The sequence below is a fragment of the Bubalus kerabau genome, chromosome 21, assembly GCF_029407905.1.
Source record: "Bubalus kerabau isolate K-KA32 ecotype Philippines breed swamp buffalo chromosome 21, PCC_UOA_SB_1v2, whole genome shotgun sequence".
NCBI lineage: Eukaryota > Metazoa > Chordata > Mammalia > Artiodactyla > Bovidae > Bubalus > Bubalus kerabau.
In genome coordinates, this window is record NC_073644.1 from 3,506,005 (window position 1) to 3,529,289 (window position 23,285).

Sequence of the window (23,285 nt, forward strand, 5' to 3'; positions counted from 1 at the left end):
CAAAGAGACGGGAATACCAGACCGCATTACCTGCCTCCAGGGAAACCTGGATGCATCTCAAGAAGCAACAGCTAGAACCAAACATGGAGCAACAGACTAGCTCAAAATTGGGAAAGGAGTTACCTTAAGGCTATATATTATCACTCTGCTTATTAAACTTTTGTACAGAGTACATCATGTGAAATGCTGCTCTGGATGAAGCACAAGCTGGAATCAAGATTGCTGGGAGAAATATAAACAACCTCAGATATGCAGATGACACCACTCTTATGGCAGAAAGTGAAGAGGAACTAAAGAGCCTTTTGATGAAGGTGAAAGAGCAAAGGGAAAAAGCTGGTTTACAACTCAACATTCAAAACGCTAATATCATGGCATACAATCCCATAATTTCATGGCAAATACATGGAGAAACAATGGAAACAATGACAGACTTTATTTTCTTTGGCTCCAAAATCACTGCAGATGGTGACTGCAGTCATGAAATTAAAAGATGCTTTCTCCTTGGGAGAAAAGATATGACCAACCTAGGCACAATATATATTTTTTAATTTTTTTAAGTGTTTTTTTTTTTATTTTATTTTATTTTTAATTTTTATCTTTACTTATTTTTTTAATTTAAATTTATTTATTTAAATTGGAGGCTAATTACTTTACAATATTGTATTGGTTTTGCCATACATCAACATAAATCCGCCACGGGTATACACATGTTCCCCAACCTGAACCCCCCTCCCACCTCCCTCCCTGTACCACTCCTCTGGGTCATGCCAGTGCACCAGCCCCAAGCATCCTGTATCCTGCATCGAACCTGGACTGGCAATTCGTTTCTTATATGATATTATACATGTTTCAATGCCATTCTCCCAAATCATCCCACCCTCTCCCTCTCCCTCTGCCTCAGAGTCCAAAAGACTGTTCTATACATCTGTGTCTTTTCTGCTGTCTCGCACACAGGGTTATCGTTACCATCTTTCTAAATTCCATATATATGTGTTAGTATCTGTATTGGCAGAGAAGGCAATGGCACCCCACTCCAGTACTCTTGCCTGGAAAATCACATGGGCGGAGGAGCCTGGTAGGCGTCAGTGCATGGGGTCGCAAAGATCGGACACACTGAGCGACTTCACTTTCACTTTTCACTTTCATGCATTGGAGAAGGAAATGGCAACCCGCTCCAGTGTTCTTGCCTGGAGAATCCCAGGGACGGGGGAGCCTGGTGGGCTGCCGTCTATGGGGTCGCACAGAGTCGGACACGACTGAAGCGACTTAGCAGCAGCAGCAGCAGCAGCAGCATACTGTATTGGTGTTTTTCCTTCTGGCTTACTTCACTCTGTATAATAGGCTCCAGTTTCATCCACCTCATTAGAACTGATTCAAATGTATTCTTTTTAATGGCTGAGTAATAAATACTGCATTGTGTATATGTACCACCAATTTCTTTTTTTTTATTTTATTTTTAAACTTTACAATATTGTATTAGTTTTGCCAAATATCGAAATGAATCCGCCACAGGTACACCTGTGTTCCCCATCCTGAACCCTCCTCCCTCCTCCCTCCCCATACCCTCCCTCTGGGTCGTCCCAGTGCACCAGCCCCAAGCATCCAATATCGTGCATCGAACCTGGACTGGCGACTCGTTTCATACATGATATTATACATGTTTCAATGCCATTCTCCCAAATCTCCCCACCCTCTCCCTCTTCCACAGAGTCCATAAGACTGTTCTATACATCAGTGTCTCTTTTGCTGTCTCATACACAGGGTTATTGTTACCATCTTTCTAAATTCCATATATATGCGTTAGTATACTCTATTGGTGTTTTTCTTTCTGGCTTACTTCACTCTGTATAATAGGCTCCAGTTTCATCCACCTCATTAGAACTGATTCAAATGTATTCTTTTTAATGGCTGAGTAATACTCCATTGTGTATATGTACCACTGCTTTCTTATCCATTCATCTGCTGATGGACATCTAGGTTGCTTCCATGTCCTGGCTATTATAAACAGTGCTGCGATGAATATTGGGGTACACGTGTCTCTTTCCTTTCTGGTTCCCTCAGTGTGTATGCCCAGCAGTGGGATTGCTGGATCATAAGGCAGTTCTATTTCCAGTTTTTTAAGGAATCTCCACACTGTTCTCCATAGTGGCTGTACTAGTTTGCATTCCCACCAACAGTGTAAGAGGGTTCCCTTTTCTCCACACCCTCTCCAGCATTTATTGCTTGTAGACTTTTGGATCGCAGCCATTCTGCCTGGAGTGAAATGGTACCTCATAGTGGGTTTGATTTGCATTTCTCTGATAATGAGTGATGTTGAGCATCTTTTCATGTGTTTGTTAGCCATCTGTATGTCTTCTTTGGAGAAATGTCTATTTAGTTCTTTGGCCCATTTTTTGATTGGGTCGTTTATTTTTCTGGAGTTGAGCTGTAGGAGTTGCTTGTATATTTTTGAGATTAGTTCTTTGTCAGTTGCTTCATTTGCTGTTATTTTCTCCCATTCTGAAGGCTGGCTTTTCACCTTGCTTATAGTTTCCTTTGTTGTGCAGAAGCTTTTAAGTTTAATTAGGTCCCATTTGTTTATTTTTGCTTTTATTTCCAATATTCTGGGAGGTGGGTCATAGAGGATCCTGCTGTGATGTATGTCAGAGGGTGTTTTGCCTATGTTCTCCTCTAGGAGTTGTATAGTTTCTGGTCTTCTGTTGAGATCTTTAATCCATTTTGAGTTTATTTTTGTGTATGGTGTTAGAAAGTGTTCTAGTTTCATTCTTTTACAAGTGGTTGACCAGTTTTCCCAGCACCACTTGTTAAAGAGATGGTCTTTTCTCCATTGTATATTCTTGCCTCCTTTGTCAAAGATAAGGTGTCCATATGTGCATGGATTCATCTCTGGGCTTTCTATTTTGTTCCATTGATCTATATTTCTGTCTTTGTGCAAGTACCATACTGTCTTGATAACTGTGGCTTTGTAATACAGCCTGAAGTCAAGTAGGTTGATTCCTCCAGTTCCATTCTTCTTTCTCAAGATAGCTTTGGCAATTCAAGGTTTTTTGTATTTCCATACAAATTGTGAAATTATTTGTTCTAGCTCTGTGAAGAATACCATTGGTAGCTTGATAGGGATTGCATTGAATCTATAAATTGCTTTGGGTAGTATACTCATTTTCACTATATTGATTCTTCCAATCCATGAACATGGTATATTTCTCCATCTATTAGTGTCCTCTTTGATTTCTTTCACCAGTGTTTTATAGTTTTCTATATATAGGTCTTTAGTTTCTTTAGGTAGATATATTCCTAAGTATTTTATTCTTCCCATTGCAATGGTGAATGGAGTTGTTTCCTTAATTTCTCTTTCTGTTTTCTCATTATTAGTATATAAGAATGCAAGGGATTTCTGTGTGTTGACTTTATATCCTGCAACTTTACTATAATCATTGATTAGTTCTAGTAATTTTCTGGTGGAGTCTTTAGGGTTTTCTATATAGAGGATCATGTCATCTGCAAATAGTGAGAGTTTGACTTCTTCTTTTCCAATTTGGATTCCTTTTATTTCTTTTTCTGCTCGGATTGCTGTGGCCAAAACTTCCAAAACTATGTTGAATAGTAATGGTGAAAGTGGGCACCCTTGTCTTGTTCCTGACTTTAGAGGAAATGCTTTCATTTTTTCACCATTGAGGATAATGTTTGCTATGGGTTTGTCATATATAGCTTTTATTATGTTGAGGTATGTTCCTTCTATTCCTGCTTTCTGGAGAGTTTTTATCATAAATGGATGTTGAATTTTGTCAAAGGCTTTCTCTGCATATATTGAGATAATCATATGGTTTTTATTTTTCAATTTGTTAATGTGGTGTATTACATTGATTGATTTGCGGATATTGAAGAATCCTTGCATCCCTGGGATAAAGCCCACTTGGTCATGGTGTATGATCTTTTTAATGTGTTGTTGGATTCTGATTGCTAGAATTTTGTTAAGGATTTTTGCATCTATGTTCATCAGTGATATTGGCCTGTAGTTTTCTTTTTTTGTGGGATCTTTGTCAGGTTTTGGTATTAGGGTGATGGTGGCCTCATAGAATGAGTTTGGAAGTTTACCTTCCTCTGCAATTTTCTGGAAGACTTTGAGTAGAATAGGTGTTAGCTCTTCTCTAAATTTTTGGTAGAATTCAGCTGTGAAGCCGTCTGGACCTGGGCTTTTGTTTGCTGGAAGATTTTTGATTACAGTTTCAATTTCCGTGCTTGTGATGGGTCTGTTAAGATTTTGTATTTCTTCCTGGTCGAGCTTCCTGGTCGAGCTCCTCTAAGAATTTGTCCATTTCTTCCACGTTGTCCATTTTATTGGCATATAATTGTTGATGGTAGTCTCTTATGATCCTTTGTATTTCTGTGTTGTCTGTTGTGATCTCTCCATTTTCATTTCTAATTTTATTGATTTGATTTTTCTCCCTTTGTTTCTTGATGAATCTGGCTAATGGTTTGTCAATTTTATTTATCCTTTCAAAGAACCAGCTTTTGGCTTTGTTGATTTTTGCTATGGTCTCTTTTGTTTCTTTTGCATTTATTTCTGCCCTAATTTTTAAGATTTCTTTCCTTCTACTAACCCTGGGGTTCTTCATTTCTTCCTTTTCTAGTTGCTTTAGGTGTAGGGTTAGGTTATTTATTTGACTTTTTTCTTGTTTCTTGAGGTATGCCTGTATTGCTATGAACTTTCCCCTTAGCACTGCTTTTAAAGTGTCCCATAGGTTTTGGGTTGTTGTGTTTTCATTTTCATTAGTTTCTATGCAAATTTTGATTTCTTTTTTGATTTCTTCTGTGATTTGTTGGTTATTCAGCAGCGTGTTGTTCAGCCTCCATATGCTGGAATTTTTAATAGTTTTTCTCCTGTAATTGAGATCTAATCTTACTGCATTGTGGTCAGAAAAGATGCTTGGAATGATTTCTATTTTTTTGAATTTACCAAGGCTAGATTTATGGCCCAGGATGTGATCTATCCTGGAGAAGGTTCCATGTGTGCTTGAGAAAAAGGTGAAAGTCATTGTTTTGGAATGAAATGTCCTATAGATATCAATTAGGTCTAACTGGTCTATTGTATCTTTTAAAGTTTGTGTTTCCTTGTTAACTTTCTGTTTAGTTGATCTATCCATAGGTGTGAGTGGGGTATTAAAGTCTCCCACTATTATTGTGTTATTGTTAATTTCTCCTTTCATACCTGTTAGCATTTGTCTTACATACTGCGGCGCTCCCGTGTTGGGTGCATATATATTTATAATTTATATCTTCTTCTTGGATTGATCCTTTGATCATTATGTAGTGACCATCTTTGTCTCTTTTCATGGCCTTTGTTTTAAAGTCTATTTTATCTGATATAAGTATTGCTACTCCTGCTTTCTTTTGGTCCCTATTTGCATGGAAAATCTTTTTCCAGCCCTTCACTTTCAGTCTGTATGTGTCCCCTGTTTTGAGGTACCACCGATTTCTTATCCATTCATCTGCTGATGAACATCTAGGTTGCTTCCATGTCCTGGCTATTATAAACAGTGCTGTGATGAACATTGGGGTACACGTGTCTCTTTCAATTCTGGTTTCCTCAGTGTGTATGTCCAGCAGTGGGATTGCTGGATCATAAGGCAGTTCTATTTCCAGTTTTTTAAGGAATCTCCACACTGTTCTCCATAGTGGCTGTACTAGTTTGCACTCCCACCAACAGTGTAAGAGGGTTCCCTTTTCTCCACACCCTCTCCAGCATTTATTGCTTGTAGACTTTGGGATCACAGCCATTCTGGCAGAATATTAAAAAGCAGAGACATCACTTTGCTGACAAAGGTCAGTATAGACAAAGCTATCGTTTTTCCAATAGTTACGTATTGATGTGAGAGTTGGACCTTAAAGAAAGCTGAGCATCAAATAATTGATGCTTTTGAACTGTGGTGTTGGAGAAGACTCTTGAGAGTCCTTTGGACAGCAAGGAAATCAACCAGTCCATCCTAAAGGAAATCAGTCCTAAATATTTATTGGAAGGACTAATGCTGAGGCTGAAGCTCCAATACTTTGGCCACCTGATGGAAGAGATGACTCATTGGAAATGACCCTGGTTCTGGGAAAGATTGAAGGCAGGAGGAGAAGGGGATGACAGAGGATGAGATGACTGGATGGCATCACCGATTCAATGGACATGAGTTTGAGCAAACCCCAGGAAATGGTGAAGGACAGGGAAGCCTGGCATGCTGCAGTCCATGGGGTTGCAAAGAGTTGGACATGACTTAGCAACTGCACAACAACAACAGAGTTTATCAAAGTCAGATATTTCTTAAAATAAATTCTATGTGGGAACTTCCCTGGGGGTCCAGTGGTTAAGACTCTGCACTTCCACCACAGAGGGTGAGGGTTCCAGTTGGCGCCCTTGGCGTGGGTTAAGATCCCACATACCACATGGCAGGCCAATAAATAAATAAATAGAATTCAAATCACAAAAATAAATAAGTAAATTCTATAAATGATGTTCAGGAGCAAAGAGTATTAAAATGACTTAAAACTTGTAATTTTTGCTTTTTCACCTGTACTCACTTTATATTACCTAATTTTCACTGCATGTTATAGATTTGACATATATCCTGACCTAATAGCTTCATAATATGAAACAGAAATTGAAGCCCAGAGAGAATAATATTCTGAACTCTGTAGACATTGTTTCTTTACTTCCATAGAAATACCTCAAAAATAGATTCCTGAATACAGCACAATGAAACAAATTTGTCTTAAAATATAACTCTAAGTAGTCTCTCAGATGTTATGGCTTTTTTATGTTAAAGTGACACTTGAAAACTCACAAAACCATGACATATGGCTGTTAGATTTCTGGGAGGACTCATGGATCATACAAGTCCCATTTCTAAACCAAGGAGGGATCCAGCAGTGGCGGAGAGCAGAGGGGCAACTAGGAAGCGCTGTCACACTGGGAGGGCGTCTGTTTTAGTTACATTACACGGACTCGAAAATAATCAATGTCGGGGTGAAGAGAAAGTGGTGTTGGGGACCACTTCGTTGCAGTTTCAGGAAGGAATAGGAAGTAAAGGAAGTGGTGTCCCTTGCCATTGTACAACCTGACAGTTTTGAGGAGGTGATCTCTGCGTTATCCATCTATTGTAGTGTTTTATCACACGTGGGTCATTGCTGTATACTTCTGAGCACAGGTTGCTACTTGTTCTTTAGACACCTATAGGTGATAAATATTCTTCCCAAATGTACTATAGTCATGTATATTACCTCTACAACTTCAGTCTTAATGCAGTTAATTTAATTGTCACAGATGTGTAAATGCAAAATGTGAGCAAACAATAAAAGATGTGCAAGGCATGTACCAGGTTATGCATTCCAGTAATTCAGTAAGTTTTATATTTCTTCTGAGCTCTAACTTGGAATAAATACAAAACAAATGATTTTCAGTTATTTTTGTTTATGTCTTCATATTGCTTACTGTTATAGTATTTCCCCTTGCTGTCTATAAAGCTAGAATATCCTTCAGACAAAATTCAATTAAACTAATAATTTTCATAAAAGAGATTTCTGTTACAATTATTAATGCTTTTCCTTAGTGTATTCTCTTCTTTATGTGATGACCTCAATATGAAAATACCAAATGTACTTCTGTGGCAGATATTGACAAGAAAAATCTCAAAACCCCCATGTAATTGTTAAAAGTATTTCAGCATGTATGTATAAAACGATGATATATTTGTGGTCATTAAGAATTTATTTCCATTCTCTATTTCTCTGGTGTGTATTTGGAGGGAGTGAAGTCAATCATCGTCACCATAACCTGATTTCTTTCCAGATGTATTTTTCTCAGATGCTTCTCATTCTCTAAGAATACCATGCTTTCTCAGGCTACACTCTGTTTAGACAGAACCCCATCTTATCTTCACAAACCTGACTGCCCATCCAGGCCACGAGGGCTAGTTCTCCCTAAATCTGTAACATATAGCAGTACGCTACTGACAATTGAATAACATGAATTGCTTCCCCAAAGGTTTGGGCACTAATAGGGAATACCTTTTAGAATCGTGAGGACATGGAGGGAGAGACTGAGGGTTGAATTTAAAATGCAAGACTTTAAAGACAAACAATTGAGATAAAAAATCTGTATCTAAACAAACTTCCTTGATGCCAATGATGTCCCTAAACATAATACTGTATAGGTAACTATCTATTTAAAATTTAAAAATAAAATTTAGATTTAGTAAATATTCATACAGTTTTCTATAAAGTATGTCAATTCACACCTCCACTATGACATTTCAGTGTGAATCATCTATGTTTTCCACATCTTGTGTTAGCCTCTCAGACGTGTCTGACTCTTTTCGATTCTATGGATTGTAGCCCACCAGGATCCTCTGTCCATGGAATTCTCCAGGCAAGAATACTGGAGTGGGGTGTCATTCCCTTCTCCAGAGCATCTTCCTGACCCAGGGAATGAACCCAGGTCTGTTGCAGGCAGATTCTTTACCATCTCAGTCACCAGAGAAGCCCTTCCACATCTTAAACAACACTGTTGTTGTCTGCCTTTTCAATCCTCGTCCATTGTGTAGAATATCTGATTCCCTGATGACACAAAAAGCTGGAAATCAACTTATATGAATATCCTTTTTAATGAAATGTCTCTTAAAGTCAAAATCCTATATAGGTCAGTTAATTGGGCTAGATTAATGGGATTGAGCCTCCTGTAACCTACTGGACTGGAGATGTAATTTTTTCCATCCATTGCTATATGTGTATGTATATATATATATATATATATATATATATATAGAGAGAGAGAGAGAGAGAGAGAGAGAGAACCGCATCCCTCTGTTATACCTTTTAAATCATCCCAAATAGAAATTATTGATAGAGGTATATTGACATAGATACAGCACGTAGTAGCTGGAATGTCCAATAGTGATTATTGCATTCATAACTCTCTTTTGACCAGTGGAAATGAGGCCCATGGAGGAAGTGATTTGTTGAAGGTGACAGTTACTGCAAGTTGAGTGTTTATACAGACACAATGCTGGTGAAATTGCTTCTCCAGTTCATACCTTATTTCTAGAGAGGTTTTCAAGCTAAGTTAAATTTGCTGCCTCTGAAGAAAGAGCCACATACTTATCAAATCAATGAGAGCTGTTACAATTTTGATTCAACAAACTCTGCTAACTAACTTTCCACCAGTATGAGCTCATGGCTCCTATCATTCTGTATATGACCTAACCACCATCCCTGGTTATACTTATTTGTGGGGATACCAACTGCAGAGTAGAAGGAAAGAACTGTGAGAAAAGAATTGACCTAAGTTTCAATCTCATTACGCACGGTTACTGAAGGAGGCCATGCAATGGGAGTCAGAGACAGTAAATTAAGCCTAAAATTGTTGGGATGATACCTTAATGAGAGGCTGACAAATGACTCAGAGAGGAAATAGGACTGGACAATATAAAGTATTAAACTCAAAGTTGAGGTTGAGTAGTCAGGGAGAGGGTGAACTAGCAAGAGAGAAGAAAGCCTTCAGTATTGAAAATGTATGCTGTGTTATAAATTACATCAGAGTTGCATTTATTGCAGTGGAAACTATCTTTAACAGTAGTTTTTTCAGAGGAAAGGATAAGTTAGAAGGTTGGAATCAACATAAACACACTACTAGGTATAAAGTAGATAATCAACAAGATCTTACTCTATAGTATAGGGAACTCAATACTCTGCAATAACCTATATGGGATAATAACCTGAAAAAGAATAGATACACTGATTTGTATGACAAATCACTTTTCTTTATGACTGAAACTAAGACAAAATTGTTAATCAACTCTAACCCAATATAAAATAGAAATGAAAAGTAGAATTTTGCCAATACGGATCACTGTGAAGGTGAGGTGTGGGCAATGCTGGCTTTCGGTGGGGAAGAATGGAATGGTAGCCGTAAGGTGATGAGAATCAAGTGTCTTGTCCTAAATATGGAACAGGAAATGTCCTAAGTGCGTGAGTTCATCACAAAAGATAGACATTGTTTCCTTTGCAGCTAAATGTGCCATTTCAACCATGGCCCTTGGGGCAGGACCAGAGAATTACATAAGAAAAGTACTCTGGGATTTATTAGCCAAATTGCTTCTTGGCAAGGTGCAACCAGGGAATTGCATCATTAAGGTTGTTTCAGGCATTTGGACTGACTTGGGAATGGTGTGTCCAACGTAGATCACTGTGAAGTAACCTCTGCTCAGCTGGGACAATGAGTGAATGCAGGGTCCTGTGAAACCAGTCCTAAGGGCAAAGAACTCCAAACATGACATGATGATGGGATGTGTAGTGAGATCTAAAACCCTGGATGACCTGCCTCTGAAGTGGATAAAGATGGGTCCTGAAGACGCCACTCATGACCTGGTGCTGTGAATGATGCCATCTCTTTTCAGGGCTCATCCCTGAGGGAGTTATGAAGCTTTATATGATTGTGCAACCTTATGTAAAACAGATAGCGAGTGGGAGCCTGCTGTACAGCACAGGGAGTTCAATGTGGTGCCCTGCGGTGACCTAGAGGGGTGTGGTGCCAGAGCGGAGGGGCAGGGCGGGGGGGATATATGCACACATAGGTGATTTGATTAATGCACAGCAGAACTAGCACAACATTGTAAAGCAACTGTACCCCACCTTAAAAAAAAAAATCCAGATTGAATGCTCACCTCTCTCACATCTTAATCATTACATTAAAACAAAAATAAACAGAAACAAATGCAAAAAATCCTGGTTTCCTTATCATATGTAAAGGCATTAATACAGTGTCATTAGATTAAAAGTTAAAGGAACAAACTAAAGTCTATCTTTTTTTCCTTAAACATACAGTGGGTAGATGGTAAACAATCCATCTGCAATGAAGTACACTAGGGTTCAATCCCTGTTTAGAAAGATCTCCTGAAGAAGGAAATCCAGTATTTTTGCCTGAAGAATTACATGGACGGAAGAACCTCGTGGGCTATAGTCCATGGGCTCAGCAAAAGTCAGACACTACTGACTGACTAAGCACCTCAGCACCTTAAATGTAAATGATGGCCAGAGAATCCAATTTTACATTACACAAATAAGCTTATTTTTAATAGACATGACTATCTTTAATAGGTTTTTAACAAAATACATTGAATGTGGAAGGGGTTTGGACAATAATTAAGAGGTACTGATATATAAAATATACTGAGAAAAAAATCAATTATTTGAAGTTATAAAAGAAAATAGGTGGGTCATGGAGAAAGCAAGGGAATTTCAAAAAAAAAATCTGCTTCTGCTTCACTGGCTGTGCTACAGTCTTTGACTATGGATCACAAAAATCTGTGGAAAAATCTTAGAAGTGATGGTATTTTCCAAAAGTTTTCACTTCCTTCTCAGGTTCAAAGGATTTGTTAACAAAGTAACCCACTTGTTATATACAAATATATAATGCAGATATTTATTAGACAATTATTTAGCTTACTTTCAAGATACTAACATTAATAGAGCAGAGGATACATCACCAAATTGGGTTTTGACCAACCTCCAGACTTAAATAGCCCTGGGAAGTCCCATGTCACGGACATCTGGAGTCCCAACTGGGAAAAGGTCCCAGGCAGTACCTCCGCTCTGCTCTGTGGGTGAGACTTCAAAGACTGTCCTGATTTTGACTTATAATCCCAGGACAGACTCAAACGGATACATTCATCAATCTGGGACCAAACTGCAAGCCTGGTTTCAAGATAATGCTGTTGGCTTTGCCATGGAAAACTTGGAATGTGGCGAAGCCTGGGGCTTGGTTGGCCAGGCCCCCTCCAGGGGCTTAACTATCTCAGGATTCCTCCCCCATCTTATCTATGGGGCTGCAAGTCTTGCACTCATAGCGGTCACTCCCAGTCAGGGCAGTGCCCAGGTAGGTTAGAAGCAAGGTCACTGGCCTGCTCTGCTTTGTCTCTGAAGCCTAAACAAGACTATTTATTTACTTTCTTTAACAGATGGGCATACCAGATCACTTTACCTGTCTCCTGAGAAAATTGCACGTGAGTCGGAAGCAACAGTTAGAACCGGACATAGAACAAATGACTGGTTCAAAATTGGGAAAGGGGTATGACAAGGCTGTATATTGTCATCCTGTTTATTTAACTTATATGCAGAATACACCATAAGAAATGCTGGGCTGGATGTATCACAAGCTGGAATCAAAATTGCCAGGAGAAATATCAACAACCTTAGATGTGCAGATGATACCACTCTGATGGCAGAAAGTGAAGAGGAACTAAAGAGCTTCTTGATGAAGGTAAAAGAGGAGAGTGAGAAAGCTGGCTTAACTCAACATTCAAAACACTAAGATCATGGCATCTGGTCCCAACGTTTCACGGCATATTTTGTTGTTCATTCACTAAGTCGTGTCTAACTCTTTTCAGCCCCACAGACTGCAGCACACCAGGCTCCCCTGTCCTTCATCATCTCCCAGAGTTTTCTCAAACTCATGTCTATTGAGTCTGCAATGCCACCCAGCCATCTCATTCTCTGTTGTACCCTTTTCCTCCTACTTTCAGTTGTTCCCAAATTCAAGGTCTTTCCCAAACATTTGGCTCTTTGGATCAGGTAACCAACATATTGGAGCTTCAGCTTCAGCATCAATCTTTCCAATGAATATTCAGGGTTGATTTCTTTTAGGATTGACTGGTTTGATCTCCTTGCTATTCAAGGAACTCTCAAGAGTCTTCTCCAGCACCACAGGTCAAAAACATCTATTCTCTGGACTCAGCCTTCTTTATGGTACAATTCTTACCTCTGTACATGATGACTGGAAAAGCCATATTTTGATGACTACTACTAAAATTCTGTTTAGAATAAGTCCCAGTACATGTCGCAGATACACAGAGAGCCAATATCAATCATTGCAAATATAATTAATTCTAAACATTACCTTGTGTTTGTTTCTTATTTTCCTGTATACCAATACTTAAGATGATAACTTTCTCTTTCATTTAAAAGATAGCAATTGGGCTTTTTATCTTTTTTTTTAATATTAACTGAGGTAATGGCTCACTGGTAAAGAATCAGCCTAATAATGCAAAGGACGCGGGTTTAATCCCTCGGTCGGGAAGATCCCCTGGAGAAGGAAATGGCAACCCACTCCAATACTCTTGCCTGGGAAATCCCATGGACAGAGGAGCCTGGCAGGCAACAATAGAGTCAGGCACAACTTTGTGACTAAAAACAACGACAGCAAAAGTCTAATGCTAGGAACACCTCAAGAGGTGGAGTTGTCTGTTCCAGTGACCTTTAAAGAAGACCAGGTTCTTCATCCTCCAACTTCTAATCATGAGTTTCTGTGCATCTGTGAAGAGCACCGTATCTGTTCTCTGCAACATTGGCAAGATAGAACATCCACAGGATGATGACCAGTCTCTGAAGTGTAATAGCAATCTAGTGCACATGATTCTAAGGTTACTTAGTGATATTATTGGGGCAGAATTATAAGGAATAGAGTATTCATGAAGTTCTGTCAATCCCTGTGGTCCCTGTGTCTGTTACTCATTCAACTGAGTCTGGAGACACAAAACAGAGATGTATTTCTTTTACACACGTGTGCTAAGTTGCTTCAGTTGTGCCTGACTCTTAAAGACCCCATGGACTAAAGCCCACCAGGCTTGACTGTCCATGGGACTCTCCAGGCAAGAATACTAGCGTGGGTTGCCATGCCCTCCTCCAGGGAATCTTCCCCATTAAGGGATCAAGCCCACATCTCATTTCTCCTGCACTGGCAGGTAGGTTCTTTATCATCTGGAAGGCACAGTAAATGTACTAGAATAAAGTGAAATAAAGGGAGGGGTTCTTGCTAGTGTATTTGGTAAATTTACAAGGACTCCTTTGCTTAATAATGCAAGGGGTCCTCATTCATTTATTCAATAAGTGTTTTTGAATGGCATTCTGAAGCCCAGCAATATAAATATCAAAATAGATAATAGGTGAACAAGAAAGGAAAGGAACTTGCATCTATCGAGGTTTTAATTACAACATATGGTTTTATATTTATTCTTATTTATTTATGAATTTATTTTGTATATGAAAGCATTCATTCACCGCTTCTACAATTTTACATGCTACGATGACACAGTTACAGAGTGCTGCTGCTGCTGCTGCTAAGTCTTCAGTCGTGTCCGACTCTGTGCAACCCCACAGACGGCAGCCCACCAGGCTCCACCGTCCCCGGGATTCTCCAGGCAAGAACACTGGAGTGGGTTGCCATTTCCTTCTCCAATGCATAAAAGTGAAAAGTGAAAGTGAAGTCGTTCAGTCGTGTCTGACTCAGCGACCCCATGGACTGCAGCCCACCAGGCTCCTCCATCCATGAGATTTTCCAGGCAAGAGTACTGGAGTGGGGTGCCATTGCCTTACAAGTACATAAAAAGTGTACAAAAAAAACTATTTGACTCACTAATATTTTCTTATTGCTGAGCAACTTTATTAAACATATTGTTTAAAAAATGTACTGGAATCATAGGATGGTAAGTTGAATTGACATAGGTGGAGGGATAGCTTGGTGAATGCTATCTCACAGGAGGCTTACCCAAGGAAAGAGGTATAAAAAAGACCCTCTCTTCAAAACAGCATATTGCTCCCCTTTCTTAGTCTGGAGACAAATTAAGATCACCAGTGACTATTTTCAACACTCAATTTATGCACAAAGGTAACTAGTTGGTAATATCCAGAAGACTGTAATGATGAGACTACAAATATCTATCAGCTCCTGAACTTCAGCTCTCAGAATCTTTACATATATAGTTTTGGTTGAAAACACTGTATCACTCAGAACACAATTTAGTACTGATTACTTTTTTAATGGCAACTTTCACATCCTTATTCCTTAAGCTGTAGATGAGTGGGTTTAACATGGGGATGACAAAGTGTAGAAGGCAGAGGTTATTTTGTCCGTGTCCATGAAGTAACTTGAGCTGGGTCTGAAATGCATGGACAGGAGCGTGCCATGAAATATAGCCACAGCGGTTAAATGGGAGGCACACGTAGAGAAAGCTTTGTGTCTCCCCTCGGCTGAGTTCATCCTCAGGATGGTTGCTTTGATGTAGCTGTAGGAGAGGAGGACAATGATAATGCTGGTCCCCACAACACAACTACTGGATATGAGCAGCATTATCTCATTGATGGATGCATCTGAGGAGGAGAGGGCTAGCAAGGCCGGGAAGTCACAGAAAAAGTGATTGATGACATTAGAACTGCAAAATGATAATCAAAATGTACAACAGGTGTGTATTGCTGAATCTACCAAACCTTCCACGTAGACAACAGATATTAGCTGGGTACAGAGTCTTCTGGACATGGAAACCATATAAAGAAGTAGATTGCAAATGGCTACATAATGGTCATAAGCCATGACAGCCAACATGAGACTTTCCATATCTGCAAATGTCCCCCAGAAATACATCTGCATAGCACACAAGTCAAATGGAATCCTCTTATGCTCAGATAGGAAATCAGCCAGCATCTTGGGAGAGACAGCAAAGGAGTAGCAGACATCACAGGAGGAAAGATTGCTCAGGAAATGATACATGGGTATGTGCAGTCTGGGGTCCACCTTGATCAGCAGGATCATCCCGACACTGGCAACCACAGTTACGCCATAAACCAGCAGGAAGAGCACGAAGAGCCCCTGCTGCACGTGCCTTCTGTCTGAAAGCCCTGGAAATGTGAAGTTAGTAGCCACACTGCAGTTCTCAGCAGTCATCACTCAGATCTGTTGGGAAATCCCTGGTTGTGAAAGAGGAAATGGAAATGGAGGGTAAATATGTCATATTACTATCATTATAGTTAAACCCCTGGTCCTTTTGTAGATGTAAGTAATCAAGAAAAGAGACAGACCTTCCTAGGACTGCATGAGGCCAACAGACTCAGAAATATTCTCCAATTTTGTTTAAATGAAAAAAAAAAAATTGACAGCAATACATTTGCAAAGCACTGTATAGTTTTGCAGTGCCCTTTCATCCGAACTAAATCAGACTGTTTCCAATCCAACTTGTGTAGTATTTATGACCATGTTTGTGGCTTTCCTGATGGCTGAGATGACAAAGAATTTGCCTGCAATACAGGATACCTGGGTTTGATCCCTGGGTCAGGAAGATACCCTGGAGAAAGGAATGGCTATCCACTCCAATATTCTTGCCTGGAGAACTCCATGAACAGAGGATCCTGGTGGTCTCTACAGTCCATGGGGTCACAGAGTCAGGCACAACTGAGTGACTAACACTTTGCTACTTCTGTCTGATACTAACAAAATGATGTGCTCTGAGTGAAGCAAGGATCTGATAATTGGGTGGTTCACATAACTTGTCTTTTGACAAGATTGCTGGGTTTTTTGGTTTGTTTTGTTTTTCAATGATGTAGAAATGTTGTTATACCCTGTATTAGAGAAGAGTAGTAAGTAAGAAGCACAAGTGATGAATATATTGCTTTCTTATTCCCCCTGTGGAGAGGGCAGAACTATAGCCAGTTCTGAATATAAGAAGTCCTCACTTCCCCATTAACCTCTCAAGTCCCTCCAACCTCATTATAGGACGGATAGATGGTTCATGATTCAGGACCTGCTGGGACAGAGAGGGTGGTGATTTTTGTATAAGAGGGTGGAAGGGGCTCTATGAACTAAGTGCTGAGATGCACATAGAGTAACATGCCAGCGCTGACCATTCTTCTGCTTGGAAGTTGCAGTTATATTGGGGAGATGATGAAGAGCATTTGAGATCCAGTTGCAGAGATGCTGGTAGCAAGGGTCATAGAGGCAAGGAAGAAGGCTTGGTTTGCTGCGTGAGTCCTTTCTGCCCTAACCTACTCTCTTCCACACTTTGTATTCTGCCATAACGGTTTCGTAAGACACATAATATAAATACTCTCATGGTCACACTTCTGTAACCTCAGAGACATTCACATCTGAGCTGTGGCCCCACTCCAATTCCCTAAAAATTTTAATACTGTTTGATTATTTTATTTGAGCCAGATTTCTCTTCAGTATCTCAGTTCTGCCTTTCTTTGGTTTAAGAACTACGTGTCTTTGGAAGGACAATGGAATTCTATGTCCCACTGTTATATTTTACCCAAACCAATTATGTGATATATAATGTCATCAGTTAGTCACTTGAGTCACTCAGTTGGGTCTGACTCTTTGTGACTTCATGGACTGCAGCACGCCAGGCTTCCCTGTCCATCACCAAATCCAACCATCTCATCCTCTGCCATTCCCTTCTCCTCCACTTGTCCTCTTATGTTCTAGGAGAATTTAAAAACCAGGAATTGCATGTAGATGAGGGATAGAGAAGAGCATTGGAACAGTGGTCTAGTGATCACTGTGCCGGTTTTCAACCCTAGGACTTAACTCGTATATCTGCTTAGAAAAACATAATTAAGCAAAAATACTTTCCTTTAAAACTTAAAGCATTTATAGAAATATAATATGTATGTTATACATAATGCATAGTATAACAGATAAATTTGTAAAATAGTAAAAGACATCTGACCATTTCCATAATTCATGTTTGCTCCTTTTATATTCCCTATTTATATGTATTTAAAATAAACAAGATGTACAACTAACTAAAATAAAAATGTGTGTACTATTTCATATGTTCCTTTGTTTATATAAAATACCTTCTTTCAAAAAAGCATTAAAAAATAAGGAAATCTCAAATATAAATCAAAGAAACAGCAAAGATATCAGTGCCTGTCCCAGAACTCCTGATTTGTTCGTTGCATGCCATTCTGTCTGTGGGAGGGCTCAGCATTGCCTCCTGCCTGACCCAGATTATATAATCATCTCTGTGTCTGGTCCCTGGGTGGTGAACCCTTAGTCTCTCAGGAATAAGTAACAGATATGATGTAATTTACCATCTGATATTTCATACAAGTAAGCCGATTGCACATGGAATATAGACCTTTAGAATAGTTTGCCTTTGGCCCCCCTCTACCTTAATGCCCAATATTATACTTATTCAGAAACAGTGAATGCCTCTGATCTGCAAGCATTCCTAATCCCCAGTTCACCAATCCTCATGTAGCCACTTTGTTTTCATTCAATACATTAGAAAACAAATGCATACCCATTCCCCCTCACACACTAACACAGACACACAAACACAAACACTCTCCATTAAACACAATCAGGAAACAAAGATTTTGTAAAAACAGCAAAAATCTCAACATATTTACATTCCATAGGGATAACTGGATGTTTTCTACACTATTTGGCTTTTAGTTTTTAAGTAAAAATGATGTTAGGATTATGTGTGTGTACAGGGAAGCCTGACATGCTTAAATTCATGGGGTCGCAAAGAGTTGGACACAGTGACTGACCAACAGCAAGGCTTTTTATATTATGTTGTAATTACAGTCTGTTAGAAATAATTTTAATAATTATTTAATTGACATTGGTCACTTCCATTATATGGCAAGATCCATTAGTAGAAAAGCAGATGGAGTCACAATGAAATAAAGCCCACATAGAGTGCAACAGCAACTTAGAAAATACTTTCAGAAAATTAAAAAAAAAATACATATAAAGACTGAAGAAAAACAAATTTGACAAATAAAGAGTCTGAAAATTTTCCACAAATAAGGAGTATTAAACAGAAGTTTAAGATATAAAATGAAACCTGTGGCATTTCGGAAATCACACATATTGCTAGGATTGGAAGATAGTATAAATACAAACGGAATCATACAACATTCTGCTAAGTCACTTCAGTCGTGTCCAACTCTGTGTGACCCCATAGATGGAAGCCCACAAGGCTCCCCCGTCCCTGGGATTCTCCAGGCAAGAACACTGGAGCGGGTTGTCATTTCCTTCTCCAATGCATGAAAGTGAAAAGTGAAAGTGAAGCCGCTGAGTCGTGTCAGACTCTTAGCATTCCATGGACTGCAGCCTACCAGGCTCCTCCATCCATAGGATTTTCCAGGCAAGAGTACTGGAGTGGGGTGCCATTGCCTTCTCCGCATACAACATTAGTCAAACCAATTTTCATTTCATAAATTATTGTGTAACATTGGGAGGAAGATGTATACGAACAAATTTTCAATGGAACCGTGTTTTATTTTTACATTTCATCAGAGCCTCTTTCACATCTTTGTTCCGTAGGCTGTAAATCAGAGGATTTAACATGGGAATCACAAGGGTATAAAACAAGGAGGTCATTTTGTCTTCGTCTAGAGAGTAGGAAGTACTTGGCCTGAAATACATGAAGAGCAGAGTTCCCTGGGAAATTGCCAAAGCAGTTAGATGGGAGGTGCAGGTGGAGAAAGCCTTGAACCTCCCCTCAGCAGAGTGGATCTTTATCACTGCTAGGATGATGTAACAGTAAGACACAAAAAGACCTGAGAGGGTGATCAGTTCAATGAAGCCAAAAATGATAAATATCACTAATTCATTGACCTGTGTATCTGAGCAAGATAGCAAGAGGAGAGGAGGGACATCACAGGAGAAATGGTTAATTTCATTTGACCCACAGAAACATAAATGGAAGGTTAATATTGTATTTATCGAAGCATCCAATATTCCCACCATATAAACCCCAGCCATCAGCAGGGAGCACACCTTGCCAGACATCTTGACTGTATAAAGCAAGGGGTTGCTAATAGCCATGTACCGATCGTAGGCCATGACCGCCAACAGTAGACACTCAGACTCTGCAAAGGTACAGAAGATCAGGAATTGCAGAGCACAGCCATAGAAGGGGATTGATTTGTTCTTGATGAGGAAGCCTGCCAGCATCCTGGGTCCAATGGCTGTGGAATAGCAGAGGTCACTGAAGCAGAGGTGGCTGAGGAAAAAGTACATGGATGTGTGCAGCTGGGGGTCTGTTCTAACTAAAATGATCAACCCTAGATTTGCAACAAGAATAATGAGATAAACAACCAGAAACGTGGTAAATAGAGTCACTTTGATTACAGGGCTACTACTAATTCCCAGCATTTCTCATGATGTACTCTGCATATAATTTAAATAAGCAGGGTGACAATATACAGCCTTGACGTACTCCTTTTCCTATTTGGAACCAGTCTGTTGTTCCATGTCCAGTTCTAACTGTTGCTTCCTGACCTGCATACAGATTTCTCAAGAGGCAGGTCAGGTGGTCTGATATTCCCATCTTTTTCAGAATTTTCCACAGTTTATTGTGATCCACACAGTCAAAGGCTTTGGCATAGTCAATAAAGCAGAAATAGATATTTTTCTGGAACTCTCTTGCTTTTTCCATGATCCAGCAGATGTTGGCAATTTGGTCTCTGGTTCCTCTGCCTTTTCTAAAACCAGCTTGAACAACTGGAAGTTCACAGTTCACGTACTGCTGAAGCCTGGCTTGAAGTATTTTGAGCATTACTTTACTAGTGTGTGAGATGAGTGCAATTGTGCGGTAGTTTGAGCATTCCTTGGCATTGCCTTTCTTTGGGATTGGAATGAAAACTGACCTTTTCCAGTCCTGTGGCCACTGCTGAGTTTTCCAAATTTGCTGGCATATTGAGTGCAGTACTTTCACAGCATCATCTTTCAGGATTTGGAATACCTCAACTGGAATTCCATCACCTCCACTAGCTTTGTTCATAGTGATGCTTTCTAAGGCCCACTTGACTTCACAATCCAAGATGTCTGGCTCTAGGTCAGTGATCACACCATCGTGATTACCTGGGTCGTGAAGATCTTTTTTGTACAGTTCTTCTGTGTATTCTTGCCACCTCTTCTTAGTATCTTCTGCTTGTTAGGTCCATACCATTTCTCTCCTTTATCGAGCCCATCTTCGCATGAAATGTTCCCTTGGTATCTCTAATTTTCTTGAAGAGATCTCTAGTCTTTCCCATTCTGTTGTTTTCCTCTATTTCTTTGCATTGATCACTGAGGAAGGCTTTCTTATCTCTTCTTGCTATTCTTTGGAACTCTGCATTCAGATGCTTATATCTTTTCTTTCCTCCTTTGCTTTTCGCTTCTCTTCTTTTCACAGCTATTTGTAAGGCCTCCCCAGACAGCCATTTTGCTTTTTTGCATTTCTTTTCCATGGGGATGGTCTTGATCCCTGTCTCCTGTACAATGTCACGAACCTCAGTCCATAGTTCATTAAGCACTCTATCAGATCTAGTCCCTTAAATCTATTTCTCACTTCTACTGTATAATCATAAGGGATATGATTTAGGTCATACCTGAATGGTCTAGTGGTTTTCCCTACTTTCTTCAATTTCAGTCTGAATTTGGCAATAAGGAGTTCATGATCTGAGCCACAGTCAGTTCCTGGTCTTGTTTTTGTTGACTGTATAGAGCTTCTCCGTCTTTGGCTGCAAAGAATATAATCAATCTGATTTTGGTGTTGACCATCTGGTGATAGTCCCATCACTTCATGGGAAATAGATGGGGAAACAGTGGAAACAGTGTCAGACTTTATTTTTCTGGGCTCCAAAATCACTGCAGATGGTGATTGCAGCCATGAAATTAAAAGACACTTACTCCTTGAAAGAAAAGTTATGACCAACCTAGATAGCATATTCAAAAGCAGAGACATTACTTTGCCAACAAAGGTCCGTCTAGTCAAGGCTATGGTTTTTCCAGTGGTCACATATGGATGTGAGAGTTGGACTGTGAAGAAGGCTGAGCGCTGAAGAATTGATGCTTTTGAACTGTGGTGTTGGAGAAGACTCTTGAGAGTCCCTTGGACTGCAAGGAGATCCAACCAGTCCATTCTGAAGGAGATCAGCCCTGGGATTTCTTTGGAAGGACTGATGCTGAAGCTGAAACTCCAGTACTTTGGCCACCTCATGTGAAGAGTTGACTCATTGGAAAAGACTCTGATGCTGGGAGGGATTGGGGGCAGGAGGAGAAGGGGACGACAGAGGATGAGATGGCTGGATGGCATCACTGACTCGATGGACGTGAGTCTGAGTGAACTCCGTGAGTTGGTGATGGACAGGGAGGCCTAGCATGCTGCGATTCATGGGGTCACAAAGAGTCGGACAGGACAGAGCAACTGAACTGAACTAATTCCCAAGAGAAGGAATTCTTTCAAGGAAGTGCAATTTTCTCCATCCATTCTTCTTTATTCTTCTTGTTAAAATGCTCCAGAAATGACTGAGACAATGACAGATCAATGTTTTCACTCTTTTTGAGACAAAATATTATCTGTAAATCAGATAAAATTAATTCCAGTACATTTTATTCTGAGAAAATAGCCCATACAAATTTCCCCAGTATTTGATTTTAAAAGGTTAACTGTGGGATAGAAGTTTTGAGAAAGTCTGACTCTAAATTTGGATGTCATCTATGATGTATGTGATTAGTTGGAACCTTCCCTGCTTTATCTCAGCAATCAGTTCTTTACTGAAAGCTCATTGCATGTCAAACATAATATGAAAGTAACACTTTAATTAAAGATAAGGTTGGAGTTTTCAACCTTATATTTTACAGATACCTATCAAACTAAGAATACAAGTGATTACACTTCTTGAGTATTTACGAATCATAATGTGTTTATTTGTTCGTTTGCTTGTTCAATTGCTAAGACATGTCTGGCTCTTTCAACTCAGTGTTGAAGCCTACCAGCCTCCTCTGTCCATGGGATTTACCAGGCAAGGACACAGGAGTGGGTTGCCATTTCCTTCTCCGGGGCGTCTTCCCGAATCAAGAGATTAGATAGAACCCCAATCTCCTGAACTGCAGGTGGATTCCTTACCACTGAGCTACCTGGGGAGCCCAGTTTGCTTATTATTGTGTATTAAATAATGACAGAATGAACTTATCTCTGATTTTGAAAGAATGAACAATATGGTATTATTGTCTCTGCTCTACTTTTTAATGTAGATATTGAGCATTAGATATATTTTAGTAAAATTATCTCTAGAAATATTTTACTGCTTTGCCACATTATTATTACTTACATGCAGGAGCAGTCTGGTGCCAAAGGACATGTCTCTTGACCAGATAAAGAAAAATTCTAGAAACAAGCAGAAACAAAAAACTAGCTAATGCATTTTTATCCCTTTAGATTTTAACCTGGCTTGTTCATTAAAAATAGATGGGACAAAGTAACAAACATATATTTGATATAAGCTTCTATTTGTGTTTATGTTTATATGATTGTGCACATGAGTGCAGAGAAGGCAATGGCACCCCACTCCAGTACTCTTGCCTGGAAAATCCCATGGGGGAGGAGCCTGGTAGGCTGCAGTCCAGGGGGTGGCTAGAGTCGGACATGACTGAGGGACCTCACTTTCACTTTTCACTTTCATGCATTGGGGAA

The 23,285-nt window shown here is 39.6% G+C and overlaps 1 protein-coding gene and 1 pseudogene across 1 annotated transcript; both read right to left on the reverse strand.

Moving 5' to 3' along the window:
- Nucleotides 1-14,816: 14,816 nt before the first annotated feature.
- LOC129636327 (olfactory receptor 1052-like) lies at nucleotides 14,817-15,754 on the reverse strand (annotated as a pseudogene).
- A 3,330-nt stretch (nucleotides 15,755-19,084) lies between these two features.
- Nucleotides 19,085-22,079, reverse strand: LOC129636328 (olfactory receptor-like protein OLF2). Its single transcript, XM_055559770.1, has 3 exons — nucleotides 22,023-22,079; nucleotides 21,159-21,160; nucleotides 19,085-19,961 (listed from the first exon to the last, which is right to left on the reverse strand). The coding sequence occupies exons 1-3, from the start codon at nucleotides 22,077-22,079 to the stop codon at nucleotides 19,085-19,087; spliced, it is 936 nt and encodes a 311-aa protein (XP_055415745.1).
- Nucleotides 22,080-23,285: the final 1,206 nt, after the last annotated feature.